This window comes from Haliaeetus leucocephalus, unplaced genomic scaffold, assembly GCF_000737465.1.
Source record: "Haliaeetus leucocephalus isolate CR32 unplaced genomic scaffold, Haliaeetus_leucocephalus-4.0 Scaffold932, whole genome shotgun sequence".
NCBI lineage: Eukaryota > Metazoa > Chordata > Aves > Accipitriformes > Accipitridae > Haliaeetus > Haliaeetus leucocephalus.
Genome location: NW_010973368.1, coordinates 12,232,690 through 12,257,557, shown reverse-complemented (window position 1 = coordinate 12,257,557; position 24,868 = coordinate 12,232,690). Strand labels below are relative to the sequence as shown.

The 24,868-nt window shown below is 39.7% G+C and overlaps 1 protein-coding gene across 3 annotated transcripts in view; it reads left to right on the top strand.

Annotated features, from left to right (window-relative positions):
• Positions 1-567: 567 nt before the first annotated feature.
• The window catches only part of BTBD7 (BTB (POZ) domain containing 7), a 41,522-nt gene continuing 17,221 nt past the window's right edge, over positions 568-24,868 (top strand). For all 3 annotated transcript variants that reach the window (XM_010583874.1, XM_010583873.1, XM_010583875.1), the window contains exons 1-4: positions 568-640; positions 2,753-2,938; positions 9,209-10,288; positions 23,414-23,622. In XM_010583874.1, the coding sequence (XP_010582176.1) occupies positions 2,857-2,938; positions 9,209-10,288; positions 23,414-23,622 (1,371 nt within the window). In that variant the 5' untranslated portion in view covers positions 568-640; positions 2,753-2,856. The remainder of the gene's footprint in view (positions 641-2,752; positions 2,939-9,208; positions 10,289-23,413; positions 23,623-24,868) is intronic.

Genomic DNA, 24,868 nt, shown 5'->3' with positions numbered 1-24,868 from the left:
TACATATATTAAATTTAGTGAATTCATTTTGCACGATACTCACTTGGGCTTAATGTGTAACAGTGTTCTTGTGGTAAGCCTCTGAATAAAATTATTTTATATATTAGATGTAAACACTATAAAAAGTTTCTAAAACATTTTTCAGTTAATTTAAATCCTGTTTTGCAAATTCAAGCATTGAATACTAATGGTATTGAACAGTTGCATTTATTACTTGATCACATTCCTTCCATCTTCTGGGGCATGCTTGTTGCCAAGTAGAAGGAGGTGGAAGGTATTAACTTCAAACCTGAGACTTGGTTATGTATATTCAGTGCTTGCTAGAAGAGAAGAAAAAAAAAAAACAACCAGAAAAACCCAAACCAAAAACCCACCACTTCCCCCCCCCCCCCCCCCCCTTTTACTTAGCTCCTGCGCTCTTTCCTGTGTTAGGAAGAACTGAAAGGTACTGGTAGACATCTGATAGACAAGTTATCACACCACAGCTGAATGCAGAAGAGGAAAGTGGAATAGCAGTGGCATTCCAGGACTCTGTCCAAATGAACAAAGTCCAGTTTTGGCTGAGAAAAGGGAATTTGTTGGGATATCTACTGAGGATGCTGGCCTTTATTTGTGAGAGAGTAGGCATTCAAACTGAAAGGTGACTTTTACCTCCACAAAGCTTGTACTGAAATCACTTGGAGTGTCACTGTTTTAATGAAGTTATTTTCTAAGTGTTTTTTCTTAAATCAGCAGAGCTTTTCATGTATGGAGGTCTGCATCCGTATGGATTTGGTTATTTTAGAATAGCTAGCTTATTTTTGCACAAGGAAGAAAATTAGTACATGCATTGGCTAAGACTGAACTGATCCAACAGCTTGCTTGCTGAGATTTACAGGTGTTTGCTGGTGTGATGTTGCCCATTTTGCTTGTGCTCTGGTTTTAACTTCATCTGGAGCAGGCTCACTGTTCATGTGGGAAGGTATTTTATTTTTGTTTCCTGATGTGTACCAAGCAAAATCAGCGTAGAGACAAATTTAAGAGAAGCGTCAGGTTATATGCAATTGAGGAGACGGACATTGCCACTTAGCTAGGGAGAGCAGGTGTGGGAGTTCTCCCCTTCTGCATTTGCACACCTGTAGTTTGGCTCAAGTTGGCTTGTATAATACCAAGAAAATTGCTGTGTTGTTATGGTTGTGTCTCCTGCCTTAGCAGAATTCAGCTAGTGATCAGCAGGCTGCAGCTGCGTGAGGCAGACCTGGGCTCTGCGCTTTCTAGAGCAGCGATGCAGCCTGCACATCATGTCTAGTGTGAGGTGGTGTGGTTCCTTTTTGAAAACATCTGGTGTCATAGACCACAAATGCCAAAAGGCCTGATTTTAGGAACCTTGTTCTAATGCATCAGATGGTTGGAAATCATGTACTCTGCATGCTTCCACCGTGCTTCAGTCCCGTGCCTGTCTCTCAACTTTTCATGTATCCACATATATAAGCCAGGTTTCCAAACCCTTCTCTACTCTTCCTCGTCATATAGTCAGCCCTCAAATCCTGGGGCACTTGTTCTGCCCCACTCCTGTGCCTACAGCAGTTTGCAGCCTTCTGCTTCCCGGCCTGTCTCTCACTTTCTGCTCCCCAGAATCTGCTTTGCATGCTGCATTTATGACGAAGAGGCCAGGTGTGCCTGTCCACTTAGAATCGTATCTCACCTCCCCAGTGTCATAGTAACTCCCCCTTCTGAACTCCTCATGCCAGAAATAAAGAGATTATTAAAGCAGGGAGAAGGGACTGGAACTGTGCTGCAGCTTTCTTGAAACTCATGCTCTTGCCTGGCACTTACTTGTCCGATTTAACATGCCAGAGGTGTACTGGAAGGAGATGGAGTTGGGAGCATATAGCAAATATAGGTACACCTGTGACAACACAGCAGAATTTAGCTACATGTTCACAATATTGAATGGAGTCCAAAAAATTCTTCATATAGACTTTACCTTTGTATCATTTTTATCTGTGCGTTTGTGTTTTGGATGAAGGCATATGTATTCAGTTGATAGTAGGCAGTTCTTCACTGTGGTAACTTTCATTCTGCAGTATTAATATTTTAACACTGCTGATATAGGAATAAATTGGAACGTGCTTGTTGTACACTTAGCAATGAATCCTTGTTCAAATTTCCTCAGAACTGACTTCCTAAAAAGTTTTCAAATGCCTAATAAAACAGATTAATGCTTAAACACCTTATTTTTACTATTATAAACCTAATCCTTGGTACTAGTCTAAACTTGAAAAGTAAGACTGAATGAGAACTACATAAATGGAGTGAAATCAAAATGCACCTGAAAGCAGTGATGATAGTATAACCTCCAACACAATTGACCTATTCTGCTTTCTCAGTCAGTATAATTCAATTTGGGATTTTTATAACAATGTGTAAACATCAGCATGTATGAAAAGTCTTTCTCGATATAGTTAAAGGAACATATCTAGTCTAGACCAACTCCTACTTGAAGATTTCTTAGCTGACAGTTTGATAGCCATTCTGTTCCTGGTTGCAGTTTATCATAGTGATTTGTGAATGGTTTGGAAAATCACAAATTATTTTGGAAGAAAAAAAATATTTTTGATCTTGGTTTAATCCTTCAAATAAAAAGCTATCTTGGAAATGTTTGGGGATTTAATTTATGGAAATGCTATGTGCTGGAGGCATTATATCTAAATCACATAATACCTACTGAAAAAAAATAATGAAGTAACTTATTGGTGGTTTTGTTCTTCAGAAATGGAGGAACAGAATGCTGGACCTGGGACTGAAGATTTATAAAGGATTATGGGATTATACACTGAAGAGCCAGCAGGCGGAATGCCTGAGTGACTGAAGAAAATGGGTGCTAATGCATCTAACTACCCTCACTCGTGTTCCCCAAGGGTAGGGGGAAATTCACAGGCACAACAGACATTCATAGGTAACTCTCTTTAGTTTTCTTGTCACTTACATAAATGACTTGCTGGATTGTGTATGCACTGGATATGATTTACTTGCAGTAGTGTTATGCAGAGCTTTTATTTTCTAGGTCACCAGTTTGAATCCATTCAAGCTCAATCGTGCATGAAATTTGGTACTGTCCAGTATCTGTTTGACCTACGTATGCAATGAGTTGGTCTGCCATTTGCTAGTAAACAGATGCCAGGTTATTTAAATAAAATAAAATGGAGGGTTTTTGATAATTAAACCATGCATGCTAGTTTTCCCAGTTCAAAAACAGTTGCTGTCTATTAATGCTATCTACCATTTTCTACTCTTCTCCCTCAGATTTTCTGTGAAACTGTGTTAGAGCATATAAAACTCCTGATCATCAGTATTCATTGTGGTATTGGCATTGTGTCTAATATCAGTGAATTACTTATTGCTAGAAAGGATATCTGATAACAAGCCTGTTAAAGTAACAGTCTTGAAGACAACTTTTTCTCTTGTCCCTTTCCTGTTCCTGTAAATGAGGAATGGGGGTAGTTACTGTCCTAACAGTATTATTTACAAGGAAGGACATTGCTTAACTGGAAGTGTGAGTTAAGGTGCTCTTAAGAAATTATTTTCTTATCCCAGTCATAACTGGGGCAGGTAATACCTTTATGTGCTTTTCAGCGTAGTGCAAAAAGACCTCAGTGTAGATCTAAGTACTGTCACACTATAAATAATAAATAGTTATGTGATGAATCTAAAAGAAGGCAGTTTTTGAGAAGATAAATCTTGCTTGAAAAAAAACCCTGACAGCCTGAAGAATGATCTTAGCAGTAAATAACATAAATACTTTATAAACACTTTTCTCCTTTATGCCTTGGCTTGCAACACTGAATAAGTACTTATTGATATTCAGTGTTACTTTTCTTAATCACCACTGAAAGCACAGTGATATCCTTAGCAGAGGAAAATTTGACTTGCTTTGTAATTTTTCTCTCTTGTCTCAGCTTTTGTGACACTCCTAACTTTTGGAGATCTGAGCAGAGGACAGCTCACAAACTGTACCTGTGCTCTGGGCTAAAAATTCTGCAGGTGCTGTCGTAGCATGTCAAGGAAGAACTGTTAGTACTACTAACATCTTGGATATCCATGGTGTAAAGTCCCCCTTAAGGCTTTATGTATTTTCAGTGTATCATAACTAACAGTAGTAAAAGGTCTGCCTCAGTTTATATACTTTCTAAAATCACAGCCAAAATGTTTTGATTTCATGTCTTGAGTGTTTTTTGTCTGCCTCTGTATTGAATGAAGAAAAACCCTTACAGACCTGAAAACAGGCAGATCTGCATGCTGAAACACCTTTTGAGTAGATTTGAAGAGGGGAGAGTTCCAAAGGCTTCATTAAATTCCCTGGTAACTTTGTAGTTGATATGTGGAAAGTTTTGTTGATGCTCTTCGTTATTAAATTCAAAATTGAAAATTGCAGTTGAGACTTTTTTGAGGAGGGTCTAAAAGCATGTGGCTGTCTCATTCCAGGCAAGGAAAATGAGTGTTCTAGTTAAAATTCGTGCTGAAATCCTCTGATATTATGGTGGTACTTACATGAGTGTGCTAGTAGAGTAAATGTACTATCTACATCACAGATGTTAATCTGTTCTTCCCACTTTGTGGAGTTTGGCTCTTTCTCATTTTGATTTTCATTTGGATGATTGGTCTGTGTAGCTGTCTCAGTAGAAAATAGATGTATCCTAAAATCAATAGCTGAGGTTTTCATCACTCAGCAGAATAATGATGTTTTAATGTTAAATCAACTTTTACAGATTTTTAAATTTTTTTTTTAAATGTAGAAGGCATTAGATCTGTTTACTGCCCTGAAGTAGCACTGGCAGTATGGGGGCTAGAGTTATAATAGTTGCATGATATGTATTAGTTGCCTTATTTCTGGAAACTGTATTCAGGGCTATGGGTTTGATTTAGATGTGCTGCTTTACCATTAAAGTGCGGCACCATTGTGGTGGGTTGACCCTGGCTGCAAGCCAGGTGCCAGCCAAAGCCATTCTATCACTTCCCCCCGCCCCCTCCTCAGCTGGACAGGGGAGAGAAAATATAACAAAGGGCTTGTGGGTCGAGATAAGGACAGGGATAGATCACTCAACCAATTACCGTCACGGGCAAAACAGACTCAACTTGGGTAAAACTAATTTATTGCCAATTAACCGGAGTAGGGTAATGAGAAATAAAACCAAATCTCAAAACACCTTCCCTCCAGCCCTCCCTTCTTCCCAGGTACAGCTTCACTCCTGGATTTTCTACCTACACCCCTCCCTCCCCCCAGCGGCACAGGAGGACAGGGAATGGGGGTTACAATCAGTCCATCACACGTTGTCTCTGCTGCTCCTCCCTCTTCAGGGGCAGGACTCCTCACACTCTTCCCCTGCTCCAGCGTGGGGTCCCTCCCATGGGAGACAGTCCTCCACGAACTTCTCCAATGTGAGTCCTTCCCACGGGCTGCAGTTCTTCATGAACCGCTCCAGTGTGGGTCCCTTCCACAGGCTGCAGTCCTTCAGGCACAGACTGCTCCAGCGTGGGTCCCCCATGGGGTCACAAGTCCTGCCAGAAAACCTGCTCCATGGGTTCCTCTCTTCACAGGTCCTGCCAGGAGCCTGCTCCAGCGTGGGCTTCCCAGAGGGTCACAACCTCCTTCAGGGCACATCCACTTGCTCCAGTGTGGTGTCCTCCCCAGGCTGCAGGTGGATGTCTGCTCCACCACGGTCCTGCGTGGGCTACAGGGGGACAGCCTGCCTCACCATGGTCTTCTCCAGGGGCTGCAGGGGAATCTGCTCTGACACCTGGAGTACCTCCTCCTCCTCCTCCTTCACTGACCTGGTGGTCTGCAGGGTTGTTTCTCTTACATGTTCTCACTCCTCTTTCCGGCTGCCGTTTCTGTGTGCCCTGCAACTTTTTTTTTTTTCCTTCTTAAATATGTTGTCACAGAGGTGCTGCCACTGTCGCTGATGGGCTCGGCCTTGGCCGGCGGTGGGTCTGTCTTGGAGCCGGCTGGCATTGGCTCTGTCAGACACAGGGGAAGCTTCTAGCAGCTTCTCACAGAAGCCACCCCTGTAGCCCCCATGCTACCAAAACCTTGCCACACAGACCCAATACAACCATATTACATTGTAAATGTAGGATGAATATTAAAAACTGAGACCCGATCTGTTGAAGCACAGTACTTCCATAGGATGGGATCCCATTGTTAGCTGATTGTTATCTGACTTAATGCTGAATTTGCTTACAGTTTAAGAAGAGGAGATATATCAGTAAAAATAATGCAGTACTTTTACTGTAAAAAATACTTTTGTTTTAGTAAAGGTTGAGCTAGTCATCTCCTTGCTGTTTTGTGTACAGCATTCAGGAGGAGGATTTCACACCATTTTCTAGGGTGGTACATCTGTTCAAGATGTATATTTTTAAATAGAGCTCTATAATTAGATTTTTAAAATGTGTAGGATGCAGAGGACTAGACAGATCCCATTATTCATTGTCAAGTGCCCAAGTAGTTTCTCTTGACAGTCATCTGTTTCTTGTAAATATTTATCTGTTCAAAGCTAGATATGGTCTAGGGGCATGAAGTAGGTGTTGCTTTTTAACAGCATTTAAGAGATTGGTGCCTTTTAGTGTAGAAGTGGGGTAGAAATTTCTGTTTCCTGCTTCTGATGCTGCCTTATGAAGGAGTGCAGGCAGGTCAAAAAGGGGCTCTTCAAAATTCTTTCTTTGAGGGATACAGAGCCACCAGCTGTTGTGAACCCAGGGAGGCTATGCTGGTGCATCTCTGCCTCTGGCAAAATGCAGTTGTGTGGTGGCACTTTTATAGCAGTGTTTTATCTATTTGTAAGGGTTAATAACATGCTTTGCAATACTTCTGAAGTTAAATCTTGTAAGTAGCTCAGGGTACACAAGGTTTGAATGGTGTTTTAGTATCTTATGGTGATTCATGTGCAAGTAATAACTCATGGCAGCCTTCAGGAAAGAAAGAAATTGAGACTTGTGGTGTCCTAGTTTTTCTTTAGCGGAATGTAAGAGAATATTCTGCATACTCAAATTTGCAATTAGAATCCAAAATACTTCAAATAGAAATGAGCTGGCATGTTCTCTTGGAGGAGAATGTATCATTATAGAGTGACCAAAGTGTAGTTATACTTTTATTGTGACATGTAATTGATACTCTTTAAATGGAGCAGAAATTCTAGGCTTGTCTGTATCAGCAGGAGACTGACTCTCTACTTTTTTATTGTAATACCTACTATAGCACATGGGAGGAATTTTTATGGTGGATATTGCAGCACAACCTCTTTGCTGAAGTAGTCTTGAGTTACTGCTGTTCTCTTCATTTAAATTGATATTTTTTTAATGTCTTAAAATTTCAGTATGATTAATAACATGTTGCCTGATCAAGCAAAATTTAGTGTAGCATGGATGAAATGGTTAGAGGGCTTTCCTCAAAGAAAGCAAAGTTCCTTCCCAAAGTTTTCACTAATAGATGAATCATAAAACCATTTTGTTGCGTGATTTGGGGGAGCTTTAATTAGCTTGGCATAAAAGCCAATGTATAAGGTTACTTAGAATTATTGAGGCTTAAATAATAAAATAGTTTACAGAAATCTTAGATTGCTACAGTTGCCGTGCTCTCAAAGACAACCTTGAATTGTTCCTGTCTCTCAAAGTTCAAGAAGTGCTTACCTGAAATAACATGGTAACTAAAAGCACTCTGTTTTGACAGACTGGCCCATAATATCACTGTCAAAATAGCATAGCAAAATAGCATCACATCAAATCTACCTGGAACAAATGGAACTGTGAGAAAGCAATGATAGAACAAGTTATAAAAGCCCCAAAAACTCTGGTGGTTGGATGTGCTTTGAACTTAAAGACCCAAAAAAGACAACAAGTAGTGAAGCTACAGAAGTGTACTAATGGAATTGTTAACTGTTCTCATCAGAAAATGGACAAATACTATTTCAGATGGACCTGCAATTGTTATTAATCTGTATACCATTTGCAAATTTTCTTCTGGTTTCTTCTTTTGTCTGGAAGTAGTTGGGTTTGTGTACGTTTTTTTTTCTTTTCCTGTCATGTCTGAGGTTTTTCACCATCTGGCTTAGAGTGAAAATTCTGTAAAGTTAAATTAGAAAAGAACTCTTTAATGTGAGAGTCATGCTTCTGTTTAAACTATAGTTTTTAACTACTTTTTTATTAAAACACTACTTCAGTTTTCCATTACTTCTAGAAATGCAGACTGATTCCTCTTTTTCTTACTAAATTGCTGTCAGTGTTACAGTATAGTAGGCTCAAACTGACAATCAGCAAAGGTTTGTTTAGCAGAACAGGTCAGGTATGTAACACCAATAACGTTGAGGGGAATCCGTTTTTCGTTTCATGACATGTTTCGTTCATAACATAACTTCCCTATAAGTAATTTTTGAGGGGACAAATAATTATATGTATACTTTAATTGTATAATGCTCTGTTCAAAGGACATCTTTAATAATACAGTAAAACTTTCATTCTGCATATTCTTTTAAATGAGGTGTACGCACAAATTATCATCTGTAGTTCTGTGGAAAGGAGCCCATTTTGTGTGTTTGACTTTTGGCATTACTTGATTATCATATAACAGGATTTTTACTTTCTTGTTAAATTTGCATTGGAAATTAATTCATTGTCCTCAATGTCCTTGAATGTTTTGGTACTGTGTTCTCTGTTTTTCCCATTTTTTCTTGTGATAACTATCTGATGTCAGGTATGCTTTTCTTGTTGAAATGACACTTAATGCTAGAAGAACAGAATTTGAAAAACGTTTTGAAGGTGGAGGGGGGAGGTGCTACTATTTCACTGAGAACATACAAGTTTTTTAAAAGCCTGTATTTTTCACTTCCTATAGTTAATACAATGATACTTGTAACATTATGACCACAGTGTTCTCCTCCTGCTTAGGTGAGTGTTCCATGTGCTACAGAGCTACATCAACTGGCACTGCTTGGTTCTTAAAATTGAGTACCTTTTTTAAAAAAAAAGGTATAAACTTTGTAGATGCAAAAAAATGATTTTTGTTCTGAATGGCCAGAGAAGGCTTCAGTCAGGTTTCCAACTTGTTGAATTATGTGATCTGAGGAGACTGAAAACCTGTGTAACTTACAGAGACATTGATGGACTGTTTAGGTGTTATGGACCTTCCCTTTAAATTTAAAGACTAAATGTGTTCCATTTTCCTTTTTGCCTTCAGGGACATCATCCTACTCTCATCAAGGTTATGGCTGTGAATCAAAGCTGTATAGCCTTGACCATGGCCATGAGAAACCTCAAGACAAGAAAAAGAAAACCTCTGGCCTTGCCACCCTCAAAAAGAAATTCATTAAACGTCGGAAATCTAGCCGATCTGCTGATCATGCCAAGCAGATGCGTGAGCTCCTCTCAGGCTGGGATGTCCGAGATGTTAATGCATTAGTAGAAGAATATGAAGGGACTTCAGCCTTGAAGGAACTTTATCTACAAGCTAATTTGGCAAGACCAGAAGCCAGAACGCTACAAAAAGACATGGCTGAACTTTATCAGTACAAATATTGTACCGATGTAGACTTAATATTTCAAGAAACTTGTTTTCCTGTGCATCGTGCGATATTGGCAGCAAGATGTCCATTTTTTAAGACGCTGCTTTCTTCCTCACCAGAGTATGGGGCAGAAATAATAATGGATATTAACACAGCTGGCATAGATATGCCTATGTTTTCAGCTTTGTTACACTACCTTTATACAGGCGAGTTTGGAATGGAGGATTCAAGATTCCAAAATGTTGATATCCTTGTGCAGCTTAGTGAAGAATTTGGAACACCAAATTCCTTAGATGTTGACATGCGTGCACTGTTTGATTACATGTGCTACTATGATGTGGTTCTTAGCTTTTCATCCAACTCTGACTTAGTTGAAACTTTTGGTGGAAGTCAGAACTGTCTAGATGAAGAGCTCAGAGCTCACAAAGCTATTATTTCATCACGATCTCCATTTTTTCGTCACTTGCTGCAGAGGAGGATACGAACTGGTGAAGAAATCACAGACCGAACTCTACGAACTCCAACTAGAATTATATTGGATGAATCTATCATACCAAAAAAATATGCTAAGGTCATTTTGAACTGTATGTATACAGATGTGGTGGACCTCTCAGTTTTGCACTCCAGCCCTTCAGTGGGCAGTTTAAGTGAAGTTCAGGCTCTTGTAGCAGGAAAACTAAACATGACTAGGGCTGAAGAAGCTATGGAGCTTTATCACATAGCACTGTTCTTGGAGTTTAACATGCTTGCACAAGGTATGTAATACTGTCCTTGCTGTAGAATATATGACCTTATTAGAACAATTTTTTTAGCAATTTTGCAGTGTAAGTATGCCTATTGAGTCTTGCTATCAGTGGCTGATAACTCCTTTAAGAAGAATTTCTTTTCCATCTAAGTTGTAGATAATACATCTGTGTTTTCTAAAGACAGAAGAAATGCCATGTAAGAGCTTTTAACGATATTGCATGTCATTATTGAAGCATGCTATTTATGTCAAATATGTATAACTGGTCTTGATATTTCTGATCTTTATCTACTTTCATCTAGAATCCATTTTCTGGGTGTAAACGACAGGGGGAGGATACAAGAGATCCTTGTTGAGAGGAGGAAATATTTAGACTTGTTATGAAGTGTCCCTATGTGTTAACAGGGCTGTAAGCTTGAATGATTATTTCTGTAGTTTATGTCAAAGGGGGCACACCAAGCCTGCAATCTTGCTGTTGGAAGGTAAATTTAAACGGCTTAACTGCGCTAGTCCTAGGTCTCTGGTATCTATTTCTTGATGTACAGAACTGAAGCCAGGGGCAGTCAGTATTTTCAGACTTAAAAGTTTAGAAAGTTTCACTTCTGTCCATTATTCTTGAAGATCACTTAAATCTTGATAATGTACTTCCTGCACATGGAGGCTGGCCAGGGTTATTACAATCTCTGGCGAGGTGCTGGAGCACTGACCGGTGAACTAATAACACCTCTTGTAGTGGCAGGAGCTTTGCTTGCTATTTCATCTGTTTGTATTTAAACTATTTAGTGGCCATATTATACATAATGGGATATGGCAGTTGCTTCAGGCCTTGCTGGTGGGGAATGAGAACTTTGCTTTTGAGCTGAGAAATGGAGAATGGAATTCACCGAGATATCAGCAACATGATTTGTTTAAGCTAGTTTAATTTTTTTTAAGAAAATAACTTTTTACAGTAGATCTGCACATCTGTAACTTCTAGCTATCAAATTAAATTTGACAAGATTGAAATCTTTATAGTATAAACTATCAAGTAGACTTCAGTAAAATAGTAGACTTTTTAAGGAGTGGGCAGGAAAAAGCAGGTATAAGCACTGCAGGAAGAGATCATACTTGGGTATACAATGGGTTATCCTAATAGTATATCAAACTAAGTGATAAAGATATGGGAAACTGATCAGAACTATTGTATCTTCTGTAGAGGTTGGTATTAGGAAACAAATTTTCAGATGATGCTGAAAGTTGAAATAATCCTACTGCAATAAAAGTGGCAGAAAACAAAGGAGATGAGTTTTCCAAGATATGCTGCTACAGGAATGCAAATGAGGTGTTCTTAGGCTCAGAATCATCAAATTGTAGAGCAGCCCAGGTTGGAAGGGGCTTCGAAAGATCATCTGGTTCAACCTTTCGTGGGAAAGGGAGCCTAGATGAGATTAGCTAGCACCCTGTCCAATCACGTCTTGAGAACCTCCAGTGATGGGGACTATACCATGTCCCTGAGGAGGTTGTTCCAGTGAACGATTGTTCTCACTGTAAAAAATGTCTTGTATTGAGATGTCTCCTGGTGCAACATGTACCTGTTGTCCCTTGTTTTCTCCATGTGGCTTCTTGTGAAGAGAGAGCCTCTGTTTTCTTTGTAGCTGCCCTTTAGGTACTGGAATACTGTGATGACATGCCCCCCAAGCCTTCTCTTCTCCAGGGAGAAAAGACCTAACTCCTTCAGTCTTTCCTCATAGGCTGGGTTCTCCAGCCCTTTGATCATCTTTGTGGCACTCCTTTGGACCCTTTCTGGACTGTATGCATTTTTCTTATTTTTGTTGTTGTTCTCCTCCAAGTACACCTAGAAACTTAATGTTGAATGGAATGCAGAAGTGACAAAAAGTTTAACTGTAGTTGAACTTTAGTGTTAAATTCATTCCTATACAATATTCGCAAGTTAATAGTCCTTGAGAACAGGACAACTCTGTAGATCAGCTGAAAGCAAGAAAGGAAAATGAGTTGAAATTAAAAAGGTGATATAAGTATACAGTTTCTCAGTTTTGGTATATGCACATACACAAGTGCTAAAAGGATTTAGTTTGCTCAGGGAATACTAATGAGGGAATTAAGCTGTGAATGAAGCCCTCAGTAAGACACTGAATAATTACACACTGTTTCATAAATGAACAGGGTGTAATTCTTTCCCTCAGATTGGAAACCTAAACTGGAACAACTGTGATCTAGAAGTGCTCTGATGAAGCATTGCAAGTTATATCAAAGCAGATAAGCAATGATAGATAGAGGACTTCAAAGAGAAACTTAGGCAGACATATATAGGAAAAATGGCTTTTATTTTTTAGGTGTTAGTAAATGGTGAAAAACAGGAGTGATGTTTTTATTTGATGCTGAGTTTCATTATTTCCGCTCACTTTAAATTGAGCGTGCTTGTATCAGTACGTCCTAAACTGGCATTCTTTTCAGTAGTGCACTACAGATCCATGTTGCTCTGGAGTATATATTCTGTGAGTCAGCGGTAACAAGATTCTAACTTTTCCCTGGAGGTTTTTGCCCCAACACTACCTCGAGGGGAGGAAGAAGAAAGGCAGCTGCAGGAGCTGCACTGGGCTTGCAACATCTCGGCAGCACACTCAGGTGGCTGGAAGCAGCGAGTGCAGCAGTCTGGGCTCAGTCTTCGTGGCCCTCTGGATGAACCAGAGCTGTAGCATTTTGGGGGAGATCACTGGGAGGAGGTAGAGGGATGCACTAGCCTTCAGAGGTCTTTTCTTCTTTCCCTGGTAAATCTGTCTGGCCACAGAAGTGGTGAGCTGTGGGGTGGGGAGATGGTTATACATAAGGCAGAAATGCAGTAAAATCAGGCAAGGGTTGAAATTTATTATATTATCCAATACTAGCAAATGCAAATTTGGCACCTCTTCAGATACTGAAATTCTAGATATTAACTTGAACTAACTAGGATTCTACAAATCAGTGCTGCGTTCCCTAGGTACAGGAGAAAGCAGTAAGCAGACTGTAGAAAATCTGTATACGCCAGTGAAGTCAGCATGTAATAGTTTCATTCTTAATCTGCTGAGTTCAGGTTTAGGTCATTGATACTGTGCTGACGCTGAAGAATTGTTCTGGTATAATCTTTTAACTAAAATTAAAAGGAAGCTTATTTGATAAGGGAAAACTATATGCCTGCGCTTGACTAACAGATCACTTAACAAAGTATGTGCTTTAGTAGTGGCCACTGTTCTTGTTTTGGCACTTAACTGTAGCACCTTGTTCTCCCTTATTGTAATATTTAACATGAAGTAGATGAGAGATCTTTGTTTCAGTAGTGTGCTTCCCATTCCCTGATTTCATAGCTAGCATGCTTCTGTGCTGGAAGCTGTCACTCAAACATCTGACTTGTAGATGTTATGTGGAGCGATGCTGGAAGAGACAGCATTGCATAGGTGTTAGAACTGCCTGCTCAGTGGTCTCCCATGAAATCTCTTAGCTGGGTCCTCTGAAAGCACTTTTCTACTTTGTTGTGCTGCAGGTGTCCAATTTTGTCCAAGTTCTGACCAATCCCATCAGTTGATTTTTGCAGTAGCTAATGTCTTAAGATTTTTCTCTAGATTTCGACACACCCTGGCTCAAGTTTTTTGATTCAGTTCACTCATGCTATCCAATTGCAAACTTGCTAAAGCTCGTCTCCCTGGTTTCCTGGAAAATATTTTGGGCTCATTATATCTAAGTCTGGATACTCTTTCCAACTCATTTTGCTCACTTTTACTCAGTTTTGGCTGGGTATTTGTAACTGAGTGTCAAGTGAAGTTGATGTATTTTAAAGCTTCTGATCAACTGGTTTTACTTTCGACAGATTTTAGTTTGATTTGTCTTCAGGGACCTTTCTAAGTATCCAGATGTTGTAATTTTTCTTCAGTTTCAGCAGATGATTCAGCTTTGACTCTTTCCACAGAAATCTTTCTGTTCCTAACACAGTGATACTCATTTTTTTGACTGTTGTATTTTTAATAGATGGTTTCCCTATGAAGTCAGTGACAGTATGGGTCCATGCTATGAATCTTTACTGTCCAAGTAAAGCAAGACTAGGTTATTTAGAATTTATTCTGCCTTCAGCTTGATTTATTTCAGCTGATGATTGTCACTTATCTTCCAAGAGAAACAGAATTGGATCTTTGAATGGACTAATTTGAATAAATGAACTAATCAGCAAGCATATCTCATCTGTAGAGCTGATCATACTGAAACCCATTTGTACCTAATAGGACTGAGACTGCTATGAGGGGTGCTGCAGTACTTGTTAACTATCGAAAAGGGAAGCTCTTCACTGCTTTCACAGAGGCTGTGACGGTTAGAGCCCTCTCCAGGAGGTTCAAGCACATCCCTTAGTGGAACATTTCTGTGCTCTGCCTACTTATTTCTGCACTCTGCTCCTGCTTTTGTGTCTTCATGCTGCCTTGCTGCTCTCTGTCAACTGTACTGGTGTGATCATTTTAACACACTGACTCATAAAGATCAGGTTTAAAATCACTGATCCCTTCCTCTTCTGTAGCACGGTTATTAAAACCAGATCAGTTCCCTAGCCCTGTTCATCATGTGTTGTTAAAATAATCCCCCCTTCCAGTCTTACTGCGCTGCTGCATCCACTGCTGTTGCAGAGTTTGGCTTCAAGTATCTTAATTTTTATTAGATAGCTATATTAAATATATGAATGCTCTTCCACATATTGGCCCTGTTGCTTACTGTCATGAATAGTCTCACTGAGGTGGTGGTACAGTGTGTTTTTCTGTTACAGGTTTTTGGATACTGGGACCCTATGAAATAGTTTTGCCTGAGAGTCTTTTCTGCCTGCTGATTTCAAAAAGTTTTCTAAAGTAAAATTGACAAAAAATAACTTAATTCCAGATTTTTTGCTTTCTTTTTATTTTTAGGTGTTGACTTTACCCTTGACAAGAATAAGAACTAAGAAACTTTATTTTAAAGCCGTATTCAGTAGCACAGCCTTTGATCTAGAGGCAGATATCACCTGACATCAAAAGTACCCTTGATCTCAGCAGGACTGAAATACTGAAATGCCAGGAAGCCCACAGTACCAGTATTAAATACACACAAATGTATTGTGGGAAGATTAGGGCAAATGTGTCATTTATATATCCGTGCAGTAGGAATGCTCAAAGGAACTAGTCTGGCACTTATAACTTCAAAATAAATTGGGTATGATTAAGTAAATATTAACATAAATCTGACCTATTATCTCCTTACAATGATTCACTTGTACTCAAGCCTGAAATTATTGCTTAGGTTTTAAATTATGAGGACGAAGACTGGAGAAAGCAGAAGGGATCTTCCTTAGAGCAGTTGCATTCCAGGGCTATATGCAAGGATGAAGAATTTGACTGAGTTGTGCAATTGGGCACATCGAAGTTGTTCACAATGTTATAGTTTGCAGAGAAACAGATCTGGTCATTGTTTTCAGGTTTTTCTTTCAGCCACCTGTGTTCTAGGAAGTATATGGCTTAAATACTGGACAGTGATGGCTAGCAGTGGTCCCTCTAAACATCAGCTCTTCCTCCCTCAGCCCTTCATTGTTCCCATGTTAACTTCTTCCCTCTGGTTTGTTATGGTTGACTTGGTAGCTTTTTGTTTGACCCACGACTGTTTTCTGTTTAAGCTGGATCAGCTATGCCTGTAGCTGTTGCTGAATGTGCTTCTTAAGGAATGATGAAGCCCAGTCAAGGGCCGTTACCAGCTGGTGGCTGCAAGAAGCCGAAGATGTAAATGCAGATTTCAGGCTTCCTAAATTCATGCATTTTACATGTGGCAGGAGCAGAAGAGTAAACTCATTTTCATTGTTTAGGAGAGAAAACATTAAAGAGCTTTTGCCACAAATATTGAATGCTTTAAACGTGTACTAATTACCTGACATTTCTGGCTAAACTTACAACTTAAAAAATACAGCTGTTAATATCTTAGAATGTGTAACAGCTTTCTAACTGCCATATCATAAATGAATATTTTTAAATAACACAAGTTGCATTGTTTTCATCTGCTCCCTAATTTAATATTTCAGATGGCTGGATAATATGCTGTACTGGATTCCATGTAACTTAGAGTTTTCACTATGGAAGGATATTTAGCATAACACAAAATGCTGCCTGACCTAACCTTCAGATAATATTTTATTTTTACTTGGAACAGTTAATCTGAAGTGCTATAAAATCATCAGCTTTGTATTTGGATAAAGCAAAAAATACTACCATAGACTTTAACAGTGCCATAATAGATGTACTCTGAATTCAGCCTTTCAAGGATGGGAGTACATGACTGTTATAAATTTTTGTGCTTAGAAAAATCATCAGAGGGATTAAAAGTAGCTCAAAAGAACTACTGAACTTAGCAATAGATTTCAACAGTGTTTGACCGCTAATGCCCATGAGCCCTTCTTTATCTCCAGTGCAACTTAGGTCTTGTTTTCTTCTCTGCAAAACATTCACGTAGTTTTGCACCTTTACATAACCAAAACTTGTGTGCTTCAGAGTTCTAAAATGGGGAAGATAATGCACCTGCAAGTTACAGGCTTGGCATCAGTTAATAGTTAACTTAATCTCCTTTTAAAGATTTTTTTTTTTAAAAAAATGATTTGGGGAGGAGACGGAAAAATAAAGGCACTAAAACTTCAAGAAGCTAGGAACATGTAGCATTCCTTTAAGACAGACAATATGGCGCTGCCAGGACTCAATAAATGTTAATAAACTGGGAAGGTAAGCCTGCATCCAGAAGATGATGTTGAACAAGATCCCTTGTTCACAATACAGTTACAGGAACGTAGGGGTTGTTGCAGTTGCTGCTTATATGATAACCAGTTAAAAAGGTGTAGTTTCCTGTTTGTACTATGTAAGTCTTCTGACTTGCTCTTACAGGTTTTGTAACTGATGTTTTTTGCCTACTGCTGTGGAGGACCTAAATTCCTATTGCTACGTCTCAAGTTGTATGACATCACTTGAATCTGACGCAGATTGTTAGCTTGTCAAAAGTCCCCTGCCTCCTCCATTAGTCTCCTTGTTTCTGTTCTCTATGCTGGCAGTAGGATTTGTGCTATTGGCGATCTAGTGTTGCTGGAAGCAGGACTGACAGAAATTAGTTGACTAGTTCATTGAGTGACCACCCAAGCACCAGTGTAACAGAAGAGCAGGAGATGTGGGGTGTAAGAAGATGACAGTCTGGTTTAATACCACTATACAAGGGGTTTAGCTTCCATGACAGCTCCCATAGCCTGTGGGTGTGGGCTGCCTTCTAAAGAACCCTTAGCAAGTACAGGACTGTGGTGGGTTCACGCTGGCTGGACACCAGGTGCCCACCAAAGCCTCCTTCCTCAAGTGGACAGGGGAGAGAAAATATAACAAAAGGCTCATGTGTCGAGATGAGGACAGGGAGTGATCACTCAACCAGTTACCATCATGGGGAAAACAGACTCGACTTAGGGAGAATTAACTTAATTTATTGCCAGTCAAACCAGAGTAGGGTAATGAGAAATAAAAAAAGGATTGGGTAGAAATAGGCAAAAAAAAAAAGTCAGCAGTGCCTGTTGAGGTAAAACGGCTGGTAAATCATTGAAATACGTTGTGGTTTAGGCCCAGCCAGCAGCAAAGCAGCATATGGCTGCTCACTGACTTTTCCCCTGCCCGGTGGGATGGGGTGGAGGAAATACAGGGAAAGGCTCCAGGGTTGAGAAAAGGACAGGGAGGGATCACACACCAGCTATGGTCATGGGCAAAAGAGACTTGGGGAAAAAAACAAAATCAATTTAATTTGTTACCAATCAAATCAAAACAGGATAATGAGAAGTAAAAGTAAATCTTAAAACACCTTACCCCCACCCATCCCGTCTTCCCAGGCACAGCTTCACACCCAAATTCTCTACTGACCCCCCCCAGTGGTGAAGGGGGACAGGGAATGGGAGTTACAATCAGTTCATCACATGTTGTCTCTGCCGCTCCTTCCTCCTCAGGGACAGGACTCCTCACACTCTTCCCCTGCTCCAGCGTGGGGTCAATCCCATGGGAGACCGTCCTTCACGAACTTCTCCAACATGAGTCCTTTCCGTGGGCTGCAGTTCTTCACAGACTGCTCCTGCGTGGGTCCCATCCTTCAGGCACACACTGCTCCAGCATGGGTCCCCTGCCAGGTCTCAAGTCCTGCCAGCAAACCTGCTCCAGCGTGGGCTCCTCTCTCCACGGGACCACAGGTCCTGCCAGGAGCCTGCTCCAGCTTCCCACATGGTCACAGCCTCCTTCAGGGCACATCCACTTGCTCCAGTGTGGTGTCCTCCCCAGGCTGCAGGTGGATATCTGCTCCAGCGCAGTCCTGCGTGGGCTGCAGGGGGACAGCCTGCCTCACCATGGTCTTCACCACCACGGGCTGCAGGGGAATCTCTGCTCTGACACCTGGAGTACCTCCTCCTCCTCCTCCTTCACTGACCTGGTGGTCTGCAGGGTTGTTTCTCTTACATGTTCTCACTCCTCTTTCCGGCTGCCGTTTCTGTGTGCCCTGCAACTTTTTTTTTCCTTCTTAAATATGTTGTCACAGAGGTGCTGCCACTGTCGCTGATGGGCTCGGCCTTGGCCGGCGGTGGGTCTGTCTTGGAGCCGGCTGGCATTGGCTCTGTCAGACACAGGGGAAGCTTCTAGCAGCTTCTCACAGAAGCCACCCCTGTAGCCCCCATGCTACCAAAACCTTGCCACACAGACCCAATACAAGGACATGTTTGCAGCTTTGGGTCTGTAAGATGTGGGAAAGAGGCTCAACAAATGTTGTCTTCTTTTTTTCCTTTTCTTTAACCAAGCTTCTGACAGGAAGAGCACTGAGGATGCTCATGGATGGGCGAGATGAGTGTCTTTGGAACTTCCAAATGAGCTAGTCTGGACTGCAGCAACAGGTCATGCCTCTGAACTGTTCTGTACATGCCAGTAAATTCAAAAAGTATGGTACCTGATTGCTAGCATGGTCTCTCCTAATGTGACAAACTTAATAAAACATTGAATAGCTTTTAGGTTCCAGTTCAGTGTCAAGATAATTCTTGCTACTTTTTTTTCTTGGCTCCACTGGTTTGTATAAGTTTAGGGGAAAGGTCTCCACCACAGAATGAGCTAAATCAAGCTAACAATTTTATAGTAAAAACTTTGCTTACTTTCACTTTTGCTAAGTGTTGAAGGCACTTAATTTGTCTTTAGTAGGTCTGTCAACTGTCTTGATAAGATCCCAAGCTACTAGCTAGCACACTAAACATGAGCTCAAGCTGTTTCTGTTTGGAAGGACTGGAATTGCATTTGAGAGAGAAATGGGGAAGAAGAAAGGACTTGTTTGTAGGCAGGACCTGTTGGTATCCAGCAAAAGCAGTGCGTGGACTAACCTCATTTGTCCAAAATGTGATAGTCATCTTTCATTTCTTTAGACTCCACGTTGAATCTCTGAAAAGATAATAATGGTCACAGAAGCTTGTGGTAGAGCAGTTTGGGACACTGCAAATGGATCTTGGAAACGCTGTTGCTGCCTGAATGTTATAAAATAGTACTCGTAGAAGAAAAATGCTCTATTCCACTGTGAAGAACAATATTGTGGCTATTAGATGACTGCTTTTTTTGCCAAGTGGCTGATTCTTAAAGCAAAAAACCCTTCTGCTGAAGAAGAAAAGAAATTGGATTCCTTCCATAACTAGAATTGGGTTGCCCCAACTTATTTAGATGTTCAGAAAACACTTTAATTATTACCTCATGCTTACTTCAGAAGAAATACTTTTAATAATCCCACAGTTCTGACACATTGCTAAAATTACTTGGGAAAAGGACTGTTTCATTTGCTAGGCATCCAAAATGAGCTTTTCACCTGATGATGTCATATTATTGGTAGTTGTGCAATAATTGGACTTGACAGAAGAGTTGAGACTGAACTGATGCTCTGTTTCTATAAATCAGTGTTGCTTAGATCTTTGGAACTGCATTTCTTATGGAAATGTAGTTTTCTGTCTTTGCAGGGGGCAGGTATCTTTGTTTCAAAAATAAACATCAGATGAAACACTTTGAATGGCATTTGCTTTGAGATAAGTCTCTTTGCTCTTGAGTTTTCTCGTGACTGATCTCAGTGAGTGGGTTTACATACTGCCTTTGAAATGGAGCAGTCCTTAACATGTAATCTTTAGACTTCAGGGGGATGTAATCATCTGCGGAAGTCAGCTTGCATGCAAACAGAATAATTGCATGTAAAAAGTTGCAGGACAAGACTTAGTGCACAACAGATGACCCTAAAGAATTGTTTCAAGCAACTCTGTTTCTTCAGGGAAGCAAACCCCTCTTTTAAGCATACTGCAACTAGTCATGGTTAGCTTTCATTCACCATGCCAGGTTTACTGCTAACTTAGCATTTTCCTTTTTTGAGCCCCAAAAAGGAAGATGAGGGACTCGCATGACAAAGTAAAATAACAATGTCAGCCATTAACTATGTAAGTAAAAATGTAAGGAAAATTGTAAGTAAAAATGGATCCTGAAGTGGAAAGCTTCAGACTTCATTATTCCTATTTCTGATGTGCTGAAGTATTCTGAGCTTTTTTTTTTTTAAGGCAGGTTTGTTTGTGTTTTTTTAAATGCTGTTTTTCAGATTCTTCACCAGAATTTTTTAAGACTTCAGAGTGAGGTATGGCCTTCAGGCTTCTGGGGAATTCCCCCATCTAGAGGGGGCAGTTTCTCTAAGCTGTACCAAAACCCAAGGAGTGTATTTCAGAGCAGTTCTCATCCTCTGCTCTCATCTGGTGCCAGTGATGATCAGGCTGGTGTTCCAAGTGCCTCCAACCAATCTCTGCTGCATGTTCACTGCTCGCTTTAGGCTAGTCCTTACCATGTAGGTTAGAGGTCAATATCTATAGTAAGGCATCTGTTCTTACTTGTAGTAGTAATAACAATATGTAACCTGATGTAATGGGTAGCTCTGAGAAGTGCTGTATTACTTCAGTAATGGTAAAGGACAAAGCAGGTGCATTGAAACATGACTCAACACTTATTCCTTGGTCAAAAGCAAATGGAGAGAGTCTGACTTGGGATGAAAATGCTACCTTTAATGCATCATTCAGAAATGTGGATGCTTTTGCTAGCCCTTCTTGTCAGTGGCTGTATTGATACATGGTCTTCCTTTTCTCAGGTGAATCAGGCATGTGAAAAACAAATCGTCCAAGTGCTTGTTGAGGACAGTTTTAAGTATGAACTGGTGTAAAATTACTGTTGGGGGGACAAATTCATCTAGAAAATAGATAAAAATTGTTTCCAAAACTACATACACATTCAGACATATTCCTGGAATTTGCTGCAAACATTCTCATTGAGCATTGACTGTATTTATTACATTCACTGTACTTTTTTTATATTTAAATTTAGAAAATTTTAATGGGAAAATATTGTTCTTACAATTAACCTGCTGGCTTTTTTTATAGTATTAAGTAGAAATACATGTGTTTAATTGAACAGGTAAACTTATAACCTGCCTCATGTTTAAACTGTTGCTTATTATTACCACATTCTTTACCTTACTGTTTAAGTTTCCCTTTTCAGTGACTTTGCTCCTAAGTAGTGGTTCCTTTGACAGATACCCTTCTACTTGAAGTAGCATGTTCACTTGTTATTACTTATTCCTTAGTAACTTATCCTTTACATTATTAGTTGCAGCAGAAATGGAGTCAATGTTTATGTTCTGTGTGCTGGCCTACGTAGAAAAGTAAGATTTTCTTTTAATTCTATTAATTGATGCTAGTGTGTCTTACATGTATGCAAAAAGTTTCAAAATATGTAGTATCAGGAGAGCCTCGTTCATCTTTGTCTTGACAAACATTAAGATTACTGTGCTAAACACTTTCTTACTCAGCTTAGTCCAAGAGCTCAGTAATGAGATAAAGTTCTCTAAACAACTTTCAAAGTTTAGTTTTTAAATATCCTTGAAACTGAGAGAAAAATGATGATGTATAAAAAATAAAATAATTGCAGTGTAAGCATGCTGCTCTGAACAGTCTGTGGACATCTCATGGGCATAAGCACAGCTGTAATTTTGTGGCTGTAGTGAGCTGAGATTGGAATGTATAATTCTAGAATAGGAATTTTTTTTTCTTTAAATTGCTATCTTTATAGTACAAATAGAAATAGTATTTTGTGTATATGTAAACCAGATGTACAAATGAAATCAGCAAGGTGCTATTGGAGACTTCGTTATCAACATTGCCTTAACTCAGTAACCCCAAGTACCCATGTTTTCAGCCCTCCCACAGTACGTCTTCCCTCATTTCTTCCAAATCTGTTCCATCTCCCTTCAGGAGACTTAAATGTCCCCTGTCTGTTCTTCAGAAGACACATACTCTGCAAAAGAGTAAATACTAATGCAGTAGTGGGTATGAAGAAACTGTAGCAGACTAACTACGAGTCAGAATACCTGCCTCTTGGATGCTTCATTTTCTGCTTCGCTATCAGAGGAGGTGCTCCCTGTCCTGGCACCCTCTGTGCCTTGCTTAGATATGGAGGCCGGTGGTCCAGAGCAACCAAGCGCTGCTTTCTGCATTCTCTGTGAGTTGGAAAATGATGCTTTGCTGCCCTCATCCTGTGCTGAGTAGCTGAGTACCAATAATGTCACAGCTCTTGTTTCTGCTCATCTGCATGGTCTTTCTCAGGAGGGTCCATGTGCAAAGTGATACACACAGAAATCCCACCTCTGTTACGGTTTATAGCCTTCTATTAATCTGCAAACAACAGTGACTCAAATTCAAATCTGCAACTTTAAAATGTCTTAAACAGTCAGATAATGTGTATTAGCCAAAGGAGGGTCTAGCAGGGCTGAACTAGCTTTCCAGTTGTTCATCCAGGCATGCCAGCAGACATGATGTTTCATGTGCCTTTAAAAGGTAAATGACTGTATAGCTGGAATCCTAAACCACAATTAAAATTATTGTACTTTTAGTGAGAACTTAACCCTGTTTGCAATGTTGGTCTGTAGGGCACTTCTGTTTTTACTCTCACTGGGAGTCATAGAACCCTTTATATTACAGATTTAGCTATATGTATTATTCCTTCAGGATCAAAGTGCCTCTGTAACAACATCATTGACTTTTGCTTTTGTTTCCTAGGCTGTGAAGATATTATTGCTGAGAGCATCTCACTAGACACCTTAATTGCCATTCTGAAGTGGAGCTCTCAGCCATATGGTTCCAAGTGGGTACATCGTCAAGCGCTACATTTCCTCTGTGAGGAGTTTACCCAGGTCATGACTTCAGATGTCTTCTACGAACTCAGCAAGGACCACCTGCTCACAGCTATTCAGTCTGACTATTTACAGGTAACCTGCAATGCAGAATACAGCTGGTCCTGCTTGAAGCAGGGTATGTTACACCATTACTAGAAGTGCTTGGGAGTAGCTCATTTTAAATTTTAGGCAAGAGTGGGTTTGTATGCACACTAAGCATTCCTTTTATAATATGTTAAAAATGAAATTGAAGTAGTGATTAAGCAAACTATTTTGTACTTGGCTTGTAACACAACCCAAACTGGTGGTATATGCTGTTGCTTAGAAGCCTAATAATAGTTTAGAAACAGCTGCGTATTATTTCAAATGAAGCATTTCTGAACCTAACATTTGCTTTGCATGTTTCAGTGTTTTACAAAATCATGTGATGGTAGTAGTTTTTCTGTAACAATGTACCTCCTAGTTGGGGGCAGTGGGAGCTAATGAACTAGTCATCATTCAGAAGGCTTAATTTATTTTTGGGGCAAGACATAAAAATAACTTTTCTGACAAGTACTGCAGAATTTTTTTTTTTTTTTTTTTTGTGACATTTCTTCAATGATTGTGTTTTAGGGAGAGAAAACCATCCTGACTAATAGAAAGCTTTTGGATTTTTGTTGCCATTTCTCTTCAGGGCAGATATATTTATAATGATGACCAGCCTTTTATAGCTTAAAGATGACTGGATTTTTTTTTTTTTTAATTATATCTGTCCCAATCTCACCTTTTTTTTTTTTTAAAGTATAAAGTGTTAGAGATTATTTAAAATGTTCTTTTAAAAAAAGTTTTGTTTACTTCAAACATTTCAGGAATTACAGTAACAGTACTGTTGATCTTCCATGACAGTGTGTACTATGACTATATTTCCTACCCTAGTTGTTAAGGAATTATGTAGATGAATTCAAGTGTTTCAGTACATGATTTTTTCCTCTAAAAATGTTGAGTGATTAGCACATGTATATAGGTATGAACAAAGCAAAGTTGATTTGTTTATAGCATTACTGAAAATCTTTCTCTTCACGTAGATTATAATTTAGTCGGTTTGATTATTTTCATAGCTCTCCAGGCTGTGCAGATGCTGAATTTGTAATGTTAGGTAAGAGATCCAAACACCCAGTGTTAGAACTGCCCCTTTTCATTAACTTTAATCATTCAAATTTAGTATCTGTAAGTTTTCGTGCTAGACAAATTTTTCTCTCTGTAGAAAATTTTTTTTCCCCTCTTCCTAGGGATTCAGTAAGTGACAGGAATCTAGAAATCATGATGGTGAAATACCAGTAGTACTACCTTAACATTTTTG